Source organism: Oncorhynchus mykiss, chromosome 23 (genome assembly GCF_013265735.2).
Source record: "Oncorhynchus mykiss isolate Arlee chromosome 23, USDA_OmykA_1.1, whole genome shotgun sequence".
NCBI classification, from domain to species: domain Eukaryota; kingdom Metazoa; phylum Chordata; class Actinopteri; order Salmoniformes; family Salmonidae; genus Oncorhynchus; species Oncorhynchus mykiss.
The window spans coordinates 611,209-627,210 of record NC_048587.1 but is presented as its reverse complement, the minus strand read 5'-3'; the positions used below and the strand labels follow the sequence as shown (position 1 = coordinate 627,210).

Genomic DNA, 16,002 nt, shown 5'->3' with positions numbered 1-16,002 from the left:
AACTGCCTTGTTCAGGGAAACAGCGGGGTTAAACTGCCTTGTTCAGGGGAACAGCAGGGGTTAAACTGCCTTGTTCAGGGGAACAGCAGGGGGTTAAACTGCCTTGTTCAGGAGAACAGCGGGGTTAAACTGCCTTGTTCAGGGGAACAGCGGGGTTAAACTGCCTTGTTCAGGGAAACAGTGGGGTTAAACTGCCTTGTTCAGGGAAACAGCGGGGTTAAACTGCCTTGTTCAGGGGAACAGCCGGGTTAAACTGCCTTGTTCAGGGAAACAGTGGGGTTAAACTGCCTTGTTCAGGGTGGTCAACAACACATATAAAGAGGCTTATAAACAGAGGTTCACTTATCAAACTCTACACACACAATTACACCAGGGGGAGCAGGGTCAAGGTTCAAGGACAGTCTTGTCAACAACAGAACGTTTTTTTTAAAGCAACATGGCTAAACAGGATAGCGACTGGACCCTCACCTCAATGTGTTCATGCTGCGGAGGTACGGGGATGAACTGAGACAGTCTCTTGCTGAGCCACATGGTGAGGTCTCTGTTCATGTTGACGGCGAAGGGCTCGTAGCCTTCCTGCAGACCACAGATGGTGAAGTACTTCAGCGTGCTCACGTCCTTACCAAAGTTCATCCTCCCAACCTGGCAAACACCCAGGCTGCACACCGGGATGAACCCTGCAGAGAGGACAGAGAGGACAGAGAGGACATTGTTATGTTAGAAGAACCATTAGAGGAACGTACGCCAGAACGGCCCATAGGACAGGAGCCAGAACGGCCCATAGGTGACAACATCAATGTGTTCTTATCTTATCCTAACCAGTAGGTAACACTGACATCAATGTGTTCTTATCTTATCCTAACCAGTAGGTAACAACATCAATGTGTTCTTATCTTATCCTAACCAGTAGGTAACACTGACATCAATGTGCTCTGGACAGTCAGCTTGCTGCATGGAAGAATACCACACCTCTACCCTCCCTGGACACACAGCCTGCTGAGTAATAACATGGCTATATACACAGGGTACCAGTACTGAGTGGATGTGCAGGGGTATGAGGTAATAACATGGCTATATACAGGGGGTACCAGTACTGAGTGGATGTGCAGGGGTATGAGGTAATAACATGGCTATATACAGGGGGTACCAGTACTGAGTGGATGTGCAGGGGTATGAGGTAATAACATGGCTATATACACAGGGTACCAGTACTGAGTGGATGTGCAGGGGTATGAGGTAATAACATGGCTATATATACAGGGTACCAGTACTGAGTGGATGTGCAGGGGTATGAGGTAATAACATGGCTATATACAGGGGGTACCAGTACTGAGTGGATGTGCAGGGGTATGAGGTAATAACATGGCTATATACAGGGGGTACCAGTACTGAGTGGATGTGCAGGGGTATGAGGTAATAACATGGCTATATACAGGGGGTACCAGTACTGAGTGGATGTGCAGGGGTATGAGGTAATAACATGGCTATATACAGGGGGTACCAGTACTGAGTAGATGTGCAGGGGTATGAGGTAATAACATGGCTATATACAGGGGGTAACCAGTACTGAGTGGATGTGCAGGGGTATGAGGTAATAACATGGCTATATACAGGGGGTACCAGTACTGAGTGGATGTGCAGGGGTATGAGGTAATAACATGGCTATATACAGGGGGTACCAGTACTGAGTGGATGTGCAGGGGTATGAGGTAATAACATGGCTATATACAGGGGGTACCAGTACTGAGTAGATGTGCAGGGGTATGAGGTAATAACATGGTTATATACAGGGGGTACCAGTACAGAGTGGATGTGCAGGGGTATGAGGTAATAACATGGCTATATACAGGGGGTACCAGTACTGAGTGGATGTGCAGGGGTTTGAGGTAATTGAGGTAGATATGTACATATAGTTATGGGTAAAGTGACTAGGCAACAGGGTAGATAATAAACAGTAACAGCAGCATGTGTAATGAGTCAAAAGAGAAGTACAAAAAGGGTCCATGCAGATCGTTAAATAGTTAACCAATAGCTACCCGGACTAACTATTTAGCAGTCTTATGACTCGGGGGTAGAAGCTGTTCCCGGACTTGATGCATCGGTACGGCTTGTCGTGTGGTTGCAGAGAGAACAGTCTATGACTCGGGGGTAGAAGCTGTTCCCGGACTTGGTGCATCGGTACCACTTGTCGTGTGGTTGCAGAGAGAACAGTCTATGACTTGGGGGTAGAAGCTGTTCCCGGACTTGGTGCATCGGTACCACTTGAAACATGTAGGTATTACAGACTGAGTGAGGGAAAGGTTGAAGACACGTGCCAGCTGGTCAGTGCATGCTCTGAGTAATGTGTCTTGTGAATGTTAACCTGTTTAAAAGTCTTAGTCACATCGGCTATGGAGAGCGAGATTACGCATTCACCTGGAACAGCGGGTCATCTAATGCATGGTTCAGCATTGCTTGCCTCGAAGCGGACATAGAAGGCATTTAGCTTGTCTGGTGGGTTCGCGTCACTGGGCAGTTCACGGCTGGGTTTCCCTTTGTGATCCGTGAAGTCCTGCCACATTCGACGAGGGTCAGAGCAGGCGATATCAGGATTCGATATTAGTCCTGTATTGATACTTTGCCTGTTTGATTGCTCGTCGGAAGTCGTAACGGGATTTCTTATAAGCGTCCGGCTTAGTGTCCCGCTGCAGGAAAGCAGCAGCTCTAGCCTTTAGCTCAGCGTGGATGTTGCCTGTAATCCATGGCTTCTGGTTGGGATATGTACGTACGGTCCTTGTGGGGACGATGTCATCGATGCACTTATTAATGAAGCCGGTGACTGATATGGTAAACTCCTCAATGTTATCGGATCATATCATCTACATTGATTGAAGTGGATTTAACAGGTGACATCAATAAGGGAGCATATCTTTCACCTGGATTCACCTGGTCAGGCTATGGCATGGAAAGAGCAGGTGTTCTTAATGTTTTGTCCACTCAGTGTAGATGAGAACTCTCTTGGTAAATAGTAGTGTCTACAGCTTATCATGAGGTATTCTAACTCAGGTGAGAAAAAAACTTGAGACTTCCTTAACATTAGAGATCGCGCACCAGCTGTTGACAGCGCACCCTGTCCCCCCACCTTCCCTGAGGCTATGATGTGTAGAAAAGACACCCTGTCCCCCCACCTTCCCTGAGGCTACGATGTGTAGAAAAGACACCCTGTCCCCCCACCTTCCCTGAGGCTACGATGTGTAGAAAAGACACCCTGTCCCCCCACCTTCCCTGAGGCTACGATGTGTAGAAAATACACCCTGTCCCCCCACCTTCCCTGAGGCTACGATGTGTAGAAAAGACACCCTGTCCCCCCACCTTCCCTGAGGCTACGATGTGTAGAAAAGACACCCTGTCCCCCCACCTTCCCTGAGGCTACGATGTGTAGAAAAGACACCCTGTCCCCCCTCCTTCCCTGAGGCTACGATGTGTAGAAAAGACACCCTGTCCCCCCACCTTCCCTGAGGCTACGATGTGTAGAAAAGACACCCTGTCCCCCCACCTTCCCTGAGGCTACGATGTGTAGAAAAGACACCCTGTCCCCCCACCTTCCCTGAGGCTACGATGTGTAGAAAAGACACCCTGTCCCCCCACCTTCCCTGAGGCTACGATGTGTAGAAAAGACACCCTGTCCCCCCACCTTCCCTGAGGCTACGATGTGTAGAAAAGACACCCTGTCCCCCCACCTTCCCTGAGGCTACGATGTGTAGAAAAGACACCCTATCCGTATCCTAGTTCACGATTCCGCGAAAAATAATATTACCGTCTTTTCTTTAGGTCCCGTTGATAGGTCGAGAACGGAGCTCGTCCAGTTTGTTCTCTTTAGGTCCCGTTGATAGGTCGAGAACGGAGCTCGTCCAGTTTGTTCTCTTTAGGTCCCGTTGATAGGTCGAGAACGGAGCTCGTCCAGTTTGTTCTCTTTAGGTCCCGTTGATAGGTCGAGAACGGAGCTCGTCCAGTTTGTTCTCTTTAGGTCCCGTTGATAGGTCGAGAACGGAGCTCGTCCAGTTTGTTCTCTTTAGGTCCCGTTGATAGGTCGAGAACGGAGCTCGTCCAGTTTGTTCTCTTTAGGTCCCGTTGATAGGTCGAGAACGGAGCTCGTCCAGTTGGTTCTCTTTAGGTCCCGTTGATAGGTCGAGAACGGAGCTCGTCCAGTTTGTTCTCTTTAGGTCCCGTTGATAGGTCGAGAACGGAGCTCGTCCAGTTGGTTCTCTTTAGGTCCCGTTGATAGGTCGAGAACGGAGCTCGTCCAGTTTGTTCTCTTTAGGTCCCGTTGATAGGTCGAGAACGGAGCTCGTCCAGTTTGTTCTCTTTAGGTCCCGTTGATAGGTCGAGAACGGAGCTTGTCTAGTTTGTTCTCTTTAGGTCCCGTTGATAGGTCGAGAACGGAGCTTGTCCAGTTTGTTCTCTTTAGGTCCCGTTGATAGGTCGAGAACGGAGCTCGTCCAGTTTGTTCTCTTTAGGTCCCGTTGATAGGTCGAGAACGGAGCTCGTCCAGTTTGTTCTCTTTAGGTCCCGTTGATAGGTCGAGAACGGAGCTCGTCCAGTTTGTTCTCTTTAGGTCCCGTTGATAGGTCGAGAATGGAGCTCGTCCAGTTTGTTCTCTTTAGGTCCCGTTGATAGGTCGAGAACGGTGCTCGTCCAGTTTGTTCTCTTTAGGTCCCGTTGATAGGTCGAGAACGGAGCTTGTCCAGCGACTGCCAACCGTTTGGTTTAAGTCCACCTCGGTTAGACAGCATCAGCAAAGTGACAGGAAAGCTCCTCTCTAGCTCCAGACAGAACATCTCTTCTGACAAATAGATGGTGTTGATGTTGAGAGTAAGCCAACAGACAGACAGGGATTGACAATAGGACAAGACTCTAACACCTAGGGTGGGGTAGTGAGGTTGACAATAGGACAGACTAACACCTAGGGTGGGGTAGTGAGGTTGACAATAGGACAGACTAACACCTAGGGTGGGGTAGTGAGGTTGACAATAGGACAGACTAACACCTAGGGTGGGGTAGTGAGGTTGACAATAGGACAGACTAACACCTAGGGTGGGGTAGTGAGGTTGACAATAGGACAGACTAACACCTAGGGTGGGGTAGTGAGGTAGACAATAGGACAGACTAACACCTAGGGTGGGGTAGTGAGGTTGACAGTAGGACAGACTAACACATAGGGTGGGGTAGTGAGGTTGACAGTAGGACAGACTAACACATAGGGTGGTGTAGACAGTAGGACAGACTAACACATAGGGTGGTGTAGACAGTAGGACAGACATGGTACCATAGGGTGGTGTAGACAGTAGGACAGACTAACACATAGGGTGGTGTAGACAGTAGGACAGACTAACACATAGGATGGTGTAGACAGTAGGACAGACTAACACATAGGGTGGTGTAGAGAGTAGGACAGACATGGAACCATAGGGTGGTGTAGACAGTAGGACAGACTAACACATAGGGTGGTGTAGACAGTAGGACAGACTAACACATAGGGTGGTGTAGACAGTAGGACAGACTAACACATAGGGTGGTGTAGACAGTAGGACAGACTAACACATAGGGTTGGTGTAGACAGTAGGACAGACTAACACATAGGGTGGGGTAGACAGTAGGACAGACATAGAACCATAGGGTGGTGTAGACAGTAGGACAGACATGGAACCATAGGGTGGTGTAGACAGTAGGACAGACTAACACATAGGGTGGTGTAGACAGTAGGACAGACATGAACCATAGGGTGGTGTAGTCAGTAGGACAGACATGAACCATAGGGTGGTGTAGACAGTAGGACAGACATGGAACCATAGGGTGGTGTAGACAGTAGGACAGACATGGAACCATAGGGTGGTGTAGACAGTAGGACAGACTAACACATAGGGTGGTGTAGACAGTAGGACAGACATGAACCATAGGGTGGTGTAGACAGTAGGACAGACATGGAACCATAGGGTGGTGTAGACAGTAGGACAGACATGAACCATAGGGTGGTGTAGACAGTAGGACAGACATGGAACCATAGGGTGGTGTAGACAGTAGGACAGACATGGAACCATAGGGTGGTGTAGACAGTAGGACAGACATGGAACCATAGGGTGGTGTAGACAGTAGGACAGACTAACACATAGGGTGGTGTAGACAGTAGGACAGACATGAACCATAGGGTGGTGTAGACAGTAGGACAGACTAACACATAGGGTGGTGTAGACAGTAGGACAGACATGGAACCATAGGGTGGTGTAGACAGTAGGACAGACATGGAACCATAGGGTGGTGTAGACAGTAGGACAGACTAACACATAGGGTGGTGTAGACAGTAGGACAGACATGAACCATAGGGTGGTGTAGACAGTAGGACAGACATGAACCATAGGGTGGTGTAGACAGTAGGACAGACATGGAACCATAGGGTGGTGTAGACAGTAGGACAGACATGGAACCATAGGGTGGTGTAGACAGTAGGACAGACATGGAACCATAGGGTGGTGTAGACAGTAGGACAGACATGGAACCATAGGGTGGTGTAGACAGTAGGACAGACATGGAACCATAGGGTGGTGTAGACAGTAGGACATACATGGAACCATAGGGTGGTGTAGACAGTAGGACAGACATGGAACCATAGGGTGGTGTAGACAGTAGGACAGACATGAACCATAGGGTGGTGTAGACAGTAGGACAGACATAGAACCATAGGGTGGTGTAGACAGTAGGACAGACATGGAACCATAGGGTGGTGTAGACAGTAGGACAGACATGGAACCATAGGGTGGTGTAGACAGTAGGACAGACATGGAACCATAGGGTGGTGTAGACAGTAGGACAGACATGGAACCATAGGGTGGTGTAGACAGTAGGACAGACATGGAACCATAGGGTGGTGTACGATAGTCATTTTGAGTAGACAGTACACACACTGACCTTCCCAAACCTCAAAGTCCTTGAAGGCCAGTTCCGACCCCGAGTGGTCCAGGAGCACCTCTCCGTTGTGGGTGAACATCATGGTGTGTTCGTTCAGATCGACCATACAGCCCACCACGTCACCTGGACCCCAGGACCTGCCGAAGTGCTCGTTACCCTGGTGCCACAGCTGGGCCTGGAACACACACAGGGATACACAGTATTCAGACCCCTTCCCTTTTCCCCCCCACATTTTGTTACATTACAGCCTTATTCTAAAATGTATTAAATAAAATAAAACATCCTCACCATAATAACAAAGTGAAAACAGGTTTAAAAACAGATACCTTATTTACATAAGTATTCAGACCCTTTGCTACGAGACTCTAAATTGAGGTCAGGTGCATCCTGTTTACATGGATCATCCTTGAGATGTTTCTAGAACATGGAGTCCACCTGTGGTATTATTTGGAAAGGCACACACACACCTGTCTATATTAAAGGTCCCACAGTTGCCAGCGAATGTCAGAGTAAAAAAAAAAATTGAGCCATGAGGTCGAAGGAATTGTCCTTAGAGCTCCGAAGCAAGATTGTGTCGAGGCACAGATCTGGGGAAGGGTACCAAAACATGTCTGCAGCATTGAAGGTCCCCAAGAACACAGTGGCCTCCATCATTCTTAAATGGAAGAGGTTTGGAACCAACAAGACTCTCCATAGAGCTGGTCGCCCGGCTAAACTGACCAATCGGGGGAAAAGGGCCTTGGTCAGGGAGGTGACCAAGAACCCAATGTTCACTCTAACAGAGCTCCAGAGTTCCTCTGTGGAGATGGGAGAACTCTCCCCCTCTCCCTCTTTGCCCCCCCCCCCCCCTCTCTCCCCCCTCTATAATTACATGGAGAGTCCTTGAATCCTCAATCAGCCAACGCATTCAGTCTATTTCCAGTCCCACAATGTACTGGCTCCCCCTCAACTCCGTCCCACACACACACACACTTCTACGTGACCTCTCATCGTCCTCTCACAGAGCAGAAATAGCTCCCCCCTCTCCCACCTGATTCTGCCTGTGATCCCAAAAGGCATCCTATTCCCTCTGTAGTGCACTACGTTTTGCCCAGGATCCATAGGGCTCTGATCAAAAGTAGTGCACTACATAGGGAATAGGGTGCCATTTGGTTTAGTGCACAGAGCTGTGATGTGAGTCACTCAGGGCCTCATCATCTGCTAATCTCTGCCCACTGAGAGAGAGAGTAGGGAAGTTCAATGAATGGGCTGCTGCTCAGTCAGTACGGGAGATCTTTCTAGAGCCCAGTTTAATTGTGTATAAGTGCATTTTTTTTTATCTCTAAATGATTAAACTAGAGAGAAATACAGTGAGTGTACAAAACATTAGGAACACCTTCCTAATATTTGAGTTGCACCCCCTTCTGCCCTCAGAACAGACTCGATTCGTCGGGTCATGGACTCGACAAGGTGTCTTAAAGAGTGACACAGGGGATGCTGGTCCATGTTGACTCCAATGCTTCCCCAACAGTTGTGTCATGTTGGCTGAGGCCTGGTGGACCATTCTTGATACACACGGGAAACTGTTGAGAGTGAAAAACCCAGCAGCGTTGCAGTTCTTGACACAAACCGGTGCGCCTGGACCCTACTACCATACCCCGTTCAAAGGCACTTAAATCCTTAGTCTTGCCCATTCACCCTCTGAATGCCACACATACACAATCCATGTCTCAACTGTCTCAAGGCTTAAAAATCCTTCTTTAACCTGACTCCTCCCCTTCATCTACACTGATTGAAGTGGATTTAACAGGTGACATCAATAAGGGATCATATCTTTCACCTGGATTCACCTGGTCAGTCTGTCATGAAAAGAGTTCCTAATGTTTCGTCCACTCAGTGTTACTACATACAAGCTGATGTTCTGACCACGTCCACTCAGTGTTACTACATGAGACAAGCTGATGTTCTGATCACGTCCACTCAGTGTTACTACATACAAGCTGATGTTCTGACCACGTCCACTCAGTGTTACTACATACAAGCTGATGTTCTGACCACGTCCACTCAGTGTTACTACATGAGACAAGCTGATGTTCTGACCACGTCCACTCAGTGTTACTACATACAAGCTGATGTTCTGACCCCGTCCACTCAGTGTTACTACATGAGACAAGCTGATGTTCTGACCACGTCCACTCAGTGTTACTACATGAGACAAGCTGATGTTCTGACCACGTCCACTCAGTGTTACTACATACAAGCTGATGTTCTGACCACGTCCACTCAGTGTTACTACATACAAGCTGATGTTCTGACCACGTCCACTCAGTGTTACTACATGAGACAAGCTGATGTTCTGACCACGTCCACTCAGTGTTACTACATGAGACAAGCTGATGTTCTGATCACGTCCACCAGGGGGAAGCACCCCTCTTTATAACCTCAGATTGGTGATGGTGGCATCAAACATTATAGTACTGTTGATTTAGGGGGAGAGAGAGAGAGAAGAGAGAAGAGAGAGAGGGAGGGGGTGGGGGTGGGGGTGGAGAGAGAGAGAGAGAAAGAGGGAGGGGGGAGAGAGAGAGAGAGAAGAGAGGGGAGAGAGAGGGAGAGATAGAGAGAGAGAGGGGGTGAGGGTGGAGAGAGAGAGAGAGAGAGAGAGGGAAGGGGGAGAGAGAGAGAGAGAAGAGAGGGGAGAGAGAGGGAGGGGGGAGAGAGAGGGGCGAGAGAGAGAGAGGGGGGGAGAGAGATAGATAGGAGAGAGAGAGAGAGAGAGAGAGAGAGAGAGAGAGAAGAGATGGAGAGAGAAAGAGAGAAGTTGGAAGAGAGAGAGATAGGAGAGAGAGAGAGGGAGGGGGAGAGAAGGGAGAGCCAGAGAGAGAGAGAGAGAGAGAGAGAGGAGGAGGGGGGAGAGAGAGGGGAGAGAGAGAGGGGGGGGGGGAGGGGAGAGAGAGATAGAGGGGGGAGAGAGGGAGAGAGACACAGAGAGAGAGAGAGAGAGAAGAGAGGGGAGAGAGAGGGAGAGACAGAGAGAGAGAGAGAGGAGAGAGAGAGAGAGAGAGAGAGAGAGAGAGAGAGAGAGAGAGAGGGGAGAGAGAGAGATAGAAGAGAGAGAGCGAGAGGGGAGAGAGAGAGAGATAGGAGAGAGAGAGAGAGAGAGGTGAGAGAGAGAAAGAGAGAAGAGAGAGAGAGAGAGAAGAGAGGGAGAAAGAAGAAAGAGAGAGGAGAGAGAGAGAGAGAGATAGAGGGAGAGAGAAGATGGGAGAGAGAGAGAAGAGAGGGAGAGAGAAGAGAGGGAGAGAGAAGATGGGAGAGAGAGATATATAGGAGAGAGAGAGAGAGAGAGAAGAGAGGGAGGGAGAAGAGAGGGAGAGAGAAGATGGGAGAGAGAGAGATAGGAGAGAAAGAGAGAAGAGAGGGAGAAAGAAGAAAGAAAGAGAGAGGCCATATTATAGAGACATATTTCCCTCAGATTACACAGATCCACAAAGAATTCGAAAACAAATCCAATTTTGAAAAACTCCCATATCTACTGGGTGAAATTCCACAGTGTGCCATCACAGCAGCAAGATTTGTGACCTGTTGCCACAAGAAAAGGGCAACCAGTGAAGAACACACACCATTGTAAATACAACCCATATTTATGCTTATTTATTTTATCTTGTGTCCTTTAACCATTTGTACATTGTTAAAACACTGTATATATATATAATATGACATTTGTAATGTCTTTATTGTTTTGAAACCTCTGTATGTGTAATGTTTACTGTTAATTTTTGTTGTTTTTCACTTTATATATTCACTTTGTATGTTGTCTACCTCACTTGCTTTGGCAATGTTAACACATGTTTCCCATGCCAATAAAGCCCTTGAATTGAATTGAATTGAATTGAATTGAGAGAGAGAGAGAGAGAGAGAGAGAGAGAGAGAGAGAGAGAGAGAGAGAGAGAGAGAGAGAGAGAGAGAGAGAGAGAGAGAGAGAGAGAGAGTTCCCGTGTGGTATGTACATTTAAACAGTACATTCAAGCCAAACCCTTTGCCCCCCATTCATGATTTGACTGTCTAGTGACATGAGTGATTAACACTTATCAGGTTGGCGACTTCAATCACAATGCAACACTTCACGATGTAGCTAGCTGTCTTCTACAAGCTCTCCTGACGGAAACACAGTTTCCAGTTTCCATGTGGGTTTTTTAGATGTTAAGTTTCAACAGCAAGTACAGCCAGTTTCTAATCAACATGATCTATTACCACATGTCACAACAACAGGGGTTTATGGTGCTAGTGCAGTTTATAAGGTCTTTATAAGTGTTTATAAGGTGCTTATAAGGTGCTTATAAGGTGTTTATAAGGTGCTTATAAGGTGCTTATAAGGGTGCAGCCGTCAGTTCAGTTAGTCAGTTCAGTTAGTCAGTCTAGTTTTAATACACATGTGGATGAGTTGTCAACGAACGTGAATTTGACAAAATAATTCACCATGTCATTGGAATTAGGCTAAAAGTTGGGTGAAAACAACAACTAAATAACGGTGATGACTTTTTGCTAATCCAATCAGAGGTTTTTGTTGAATAATTTGAATAATTCAACCAGTTTGTGGGTTGTTTTAAAAGTCATATGATCCCTGCTGTTATCGTTGTCATTGTTATTGTTGTTATTGTTGTTGTACATACAGTGCATTCAGAAAGTATTCTTACTCCTTAATCCACATGTTGTTGTGTTACAGACTAAATTAAAAATAAAAATAAAAAAAAAATCTCACTAATTTACACACAACGAAAAACATGTTTTTAGACATTTTATTTGTTGAAAATCGAATTTACATAACTTCTTCAGGCTATTTTTCTCCACTTCCTGTCTGACTTACGTGCCCAAAGTAAACTGCCTGTTCCTCAGGCCCAGAAGCCAGGAGATGCATAGAATTGGATAGAAAACACTCTGACGTTTGTAGAAACGTTAAAATAATACAGAAATATTTAAATAATGTATGAGACTATAACACAATTGATATGGTAGGAGAAAATCCAAAGAAAAACCAACCGGATGTTTGTTTTTTTTTGAGAGCCCATGCTCTTACAATGGATAAGCTATGAGTCCTATGCAATTCCGGCTCCCAGATTGCAATTCCTATGGCTTCCACTAGATGTCAACATTCTATATTCAAGGTTTCAGGCTTGTTTCTTCCCAAACGAGGAATCATTTTGAGTTTTGGTACAGGGAGTCTGAGTTAGAAATCAGTCTGTGCGCACGCGACAAAAAGGATTTGTTTAGAATTTAATTTAAGTTTAAATTAGCACTTGCTAATTTAGCTTTTCTATTGAACATAATTCTTTATGGGTTATTTAATAATAATTATTATTATTATTAATTATTTAATATTATAGTTTAATTACATTTTAGGGTACCTGAGGATTAAGTAGAAATGTATTTTGACTTGTTTTAACTAAGTTTAGCAGCACATTTTGGATTCCTTTCTCTGCATGTTGAACGAGTGGATTACTCAAATCGAGGGCGCCAACTAAACTGACTTTTTTGGGATATAAAGAAGGATTTTATCTAACAAAACGACCATGCATGTTGTAGCTGGGACCCTTTGGATTGCAAATCAGAGGAAGGTTTTCAAAAAGTAAGTGAATATTTAATAGCCCTTAATGATTTTACGAAGCCTGTTTGGTTTTGACGTGAGGCTCCGTCCTATAGGGTAGTAGTGCACTACTTTAGACCAGGTCCTATAGGGTAGTAGTGCACTACTTTAGACCAGGGCCTATAGGGCTCACTACTTTAGACCAAACAATCGCATGGCATGCTTTCGCTGTAAAGCCTATTGTAAATCGGACAATGCAGTTAGATTAATTAAGCTTTTAACCAATATAAGACACTTGTATGTACCTAGATGTTTAATATCCTTAATGTTTATGATTATTTATTTGAATTGCAGCCCTCCAATTTCGCGGGAAGTTGTCGAGAGGTGTCCTGCTGACTAAGTATTCACACCCCTGAGTCAATACTTTGTAGAAGCACCTTTGGCAGCAATTACAGCTGTGAGTGGGTAATTCTCTAAGAGCGATTATACTTGTGAGTCTTTCTGGGTAATTCTCTAAGAGCGATTTCAGCTGTGAGTCTTTCTGGGTAATCCTCTAAGAGTGATTACAGCTGTGAGTCTTTCTGGGTAATTCTCTAAGATCGATTACAGCTGTGAGTCTTTCTGGGTAATTCTCTAAGAGCGATTTCAGCTGTGAGTCTTTCTGGGTAATCCTCTAAGAGTGATTACAGCTGTGAGTCTTTCTGGGTAATTCTCTAAGATCGATTACAGCTGTGAGTCTTTCTGGGTAATTCTCTAAGAGCGATTACAGCTGTGAGTCTTTCTGGGTAATTCTCTAAGAGCGATTACAGCTGTGAGTCTTTCTGGGTAATTCTCTAAGATCTTTCCACACCTGAATTGTGCAACATTTACCTATTATTCTTTTCAAAATTCTTCAAGCTCTTTTCACGTAGATTTAAGCCAAAACTGTAACCCGGGTCCTCTCAGGAACATAGGTTATCGTCCTGCTGAAATGTGAATTCATCTCCCAGTGTCTGGTGGAAAGCAGACTGAACCAGGTTCTCCTCTAGGATGTTGCTTGTGCTGAGCTCCAGTGACTGGATGTATTGATACACCATCCAAAGTGTAATTAATAACTTCACCAGGCTCAAAGGGATATTCAATGTCAGCTTTTTTTTATGTTTACCTATCTACCAATAGGTGCCCTTCTGTGTGGCATTGGAAAACCTCCCTGGTCTTTGTGGTTGAATCTGTGTTTGAAATTCACTGTGCGACTGATAATTGTATGTGTGAAGTACAGAGATCAGGAAGTCATTCAACTATCAGGTTAAACACTATTATTGCACACAGAGTGAGTCCGTACAACATCTTATATGACTTGTTAATATTATACTGACAGACACTAGACATGTCAGCTTTTCATTTATACTGACCGACTCTAGACATGTCAGCTTTTCATTTATACTGACCGACTCTAGACATGTCCGCTTTTCATTTATACTGACCGACTCTAGACATGTCAGCTCTGATAGTTCTGTGAACACTTGTGAAGGTCTAGACGTTGTAACCTTCTTCTACATGTTGAAACATATATTTTAATAAACCTCAAATAACGATAATCAGTAAAGGTGTGTGGGAGTTCCTGACTCACCTTGAACCCGTCAAAGACGAAGGCGTGTTGGTCAGAGCCCAGCTCCTGGTCCGGTAGACAGCCAGGCCGTGCCCAGCCGACCCTCATCTCGCCTGACGTCAGCACCTCAAACTCAAAGTACCACTTCCCAGCGTTCACACTGTACGTCTTCTCAGCTCGGAAGATACGGAACCGCTCAGCAGACATGTTACTGGTGTCTGCTCTGGCTGCTGAAACAACAGGGCCAGACAACATGTTACTGGTGTCTGCTCTGGCTGCTGAAACAACAGGGTCAGACAACATGTTACTGGTGTCTGCTCTGGCTGCTGAAACAACAGGGTCAGACAACATGTTACTGATGTCTGCTGAAACAACAGGGCCACACAACATGTTACTGGTGTCTGCTGAAACAACAGGGCCACACAACATGTTACTGGTGTCTGCTGAAACAACAGGGCCACACAACATGTTACTGATGTCTGCTCTGGCTGCTGAAACAACAGGGCCAGACAACATGTTACTGATGTCTGCTCTAGCTGCTGAAACAACAGGGCCAGACAACATGTTACTGATGTCTGCTGGAACAACAGGGCCAGATTACATGTTACTGGTGTCTGCTTTGGCTGCTGAAACAACAGGGCCAGATAACATGTTACTGGTGTCTGCTTTGGCTGCTGAAACAACAGGGCCAGATAACATGTTACTGGTGTCTGCTCTGGCTGCTGAAACAACAGGGCCAGATAACATGTTACTGATGTCTGCTCTGGCTGCTGAAACAACAGGGCCAGACAACATGTTACTGATGTCTGCTGAAACAACAGGGCCAGATAACATGTTACTGGTGTCTGCTCTGGCTGCTGAAACAACAGGGCCAGATAACATGTTACTGATGTCTGCTGAAACAACAGGGCCAGATAACATGTTACTGATGTCTGCTGAAACAACAGGGCCAGACAACATGTTACTGATGTCTGCTGAAACAACAGGGCCAGACAACATGTTACTGATGTCTGCTGAAACAACAGGGCCAGACAACATATTACTGATGTCTGCTGAAACAACAGGGCCAGGTAACATGTTACTGATGTCTGCTGAAACAACAGGGCCAGATAACATGTTACTGATGTCTGCTGAAACAACAGGGCCAGACAACATGTTACTGATGTCTGCTGAAACAACAGGGCCAGAAAACATGTTACTGATGTCTGCTGAAACAACAGGGCCAGACAACATGTTACTGATGTCTGCTGAAACAACAGGGCCAGACAACATGTTACTGATGTCTGCTGAAACAACAGGGCCAGAAAACATGTTACTGATGTCTGCTGAAACAACAGGGCCAGACAACATGTTACTGATGTCTGCTGAAACAACAGGGCCAGACAACATGTTACTGATGTCTGCTGAAACAACAGGGCCAGATAACATGTTACTGATGTCTGCTGAAACAACAGGGCCAGACAACATGTTACTGATGTCTGCTGAAACAACAGGGCCAGACAACATGTTACTGATGTCTGCTGAAACAACAGGGCCAGACAACATGTTACTGATGTCTGCTGAAACAACAGGGCCAGACAACATATTACTGATGTCTGCTGAAACAACAGGGCCAGGTAACATGTTACTGATGTCTGCTGAAACAACAGGGCCAGATAACATGTTACTGATGTCTGCTGAAACAACAGGGCCAGACAACATGTTACTGATGTCTGCTGAAACAACAGGGCCAGAAAACATGTTACTGATGTCTGCTGAAACAACAGGGCCAGACAACATGTTACTGATGTCTGCTGAAACAACAGGGCCAGACAACATGTTACTGATGTCTGCTGAAACAACAGGGCCAGAAAACATGTTACTGATGTCTGCTGAAACAACAGGGCCAGACAACATGTTACTGATGTCTGCT

The 16,002-nt window shown here is 46.1% G+C and overlaps 1 protein-coding gene across 1 annotated transcript in view; it reads right to left on the bottom strand.

Moving 5' to 3' along the window:
• Positions 1-16,002, bottom strand: part of LOC110516746 (ryanodine receptor 2) — a 563,076-nt gene that overhangs the window by 213,475 nt on the left and 333,599 nt on the right. Inside the window, exons 27-29 of the mRNA XM_036960048.1 lie at positions 14,112-14,320; positions 6,943-7,117; positions 469-677 (exon numbers count right to left, since the gene is read on the bottom strand). Of these exons, the coding sequence (XP_036815943.1) occupies positions 469-677; positions 6,943-7,117; positions 14,112-14,320 (593 nt within the window). The remainder of the gene's footprint in view (positions 1-468; positions 678-6,942; positions 7,118-14,111; positions 14,321-16,002) is intronic.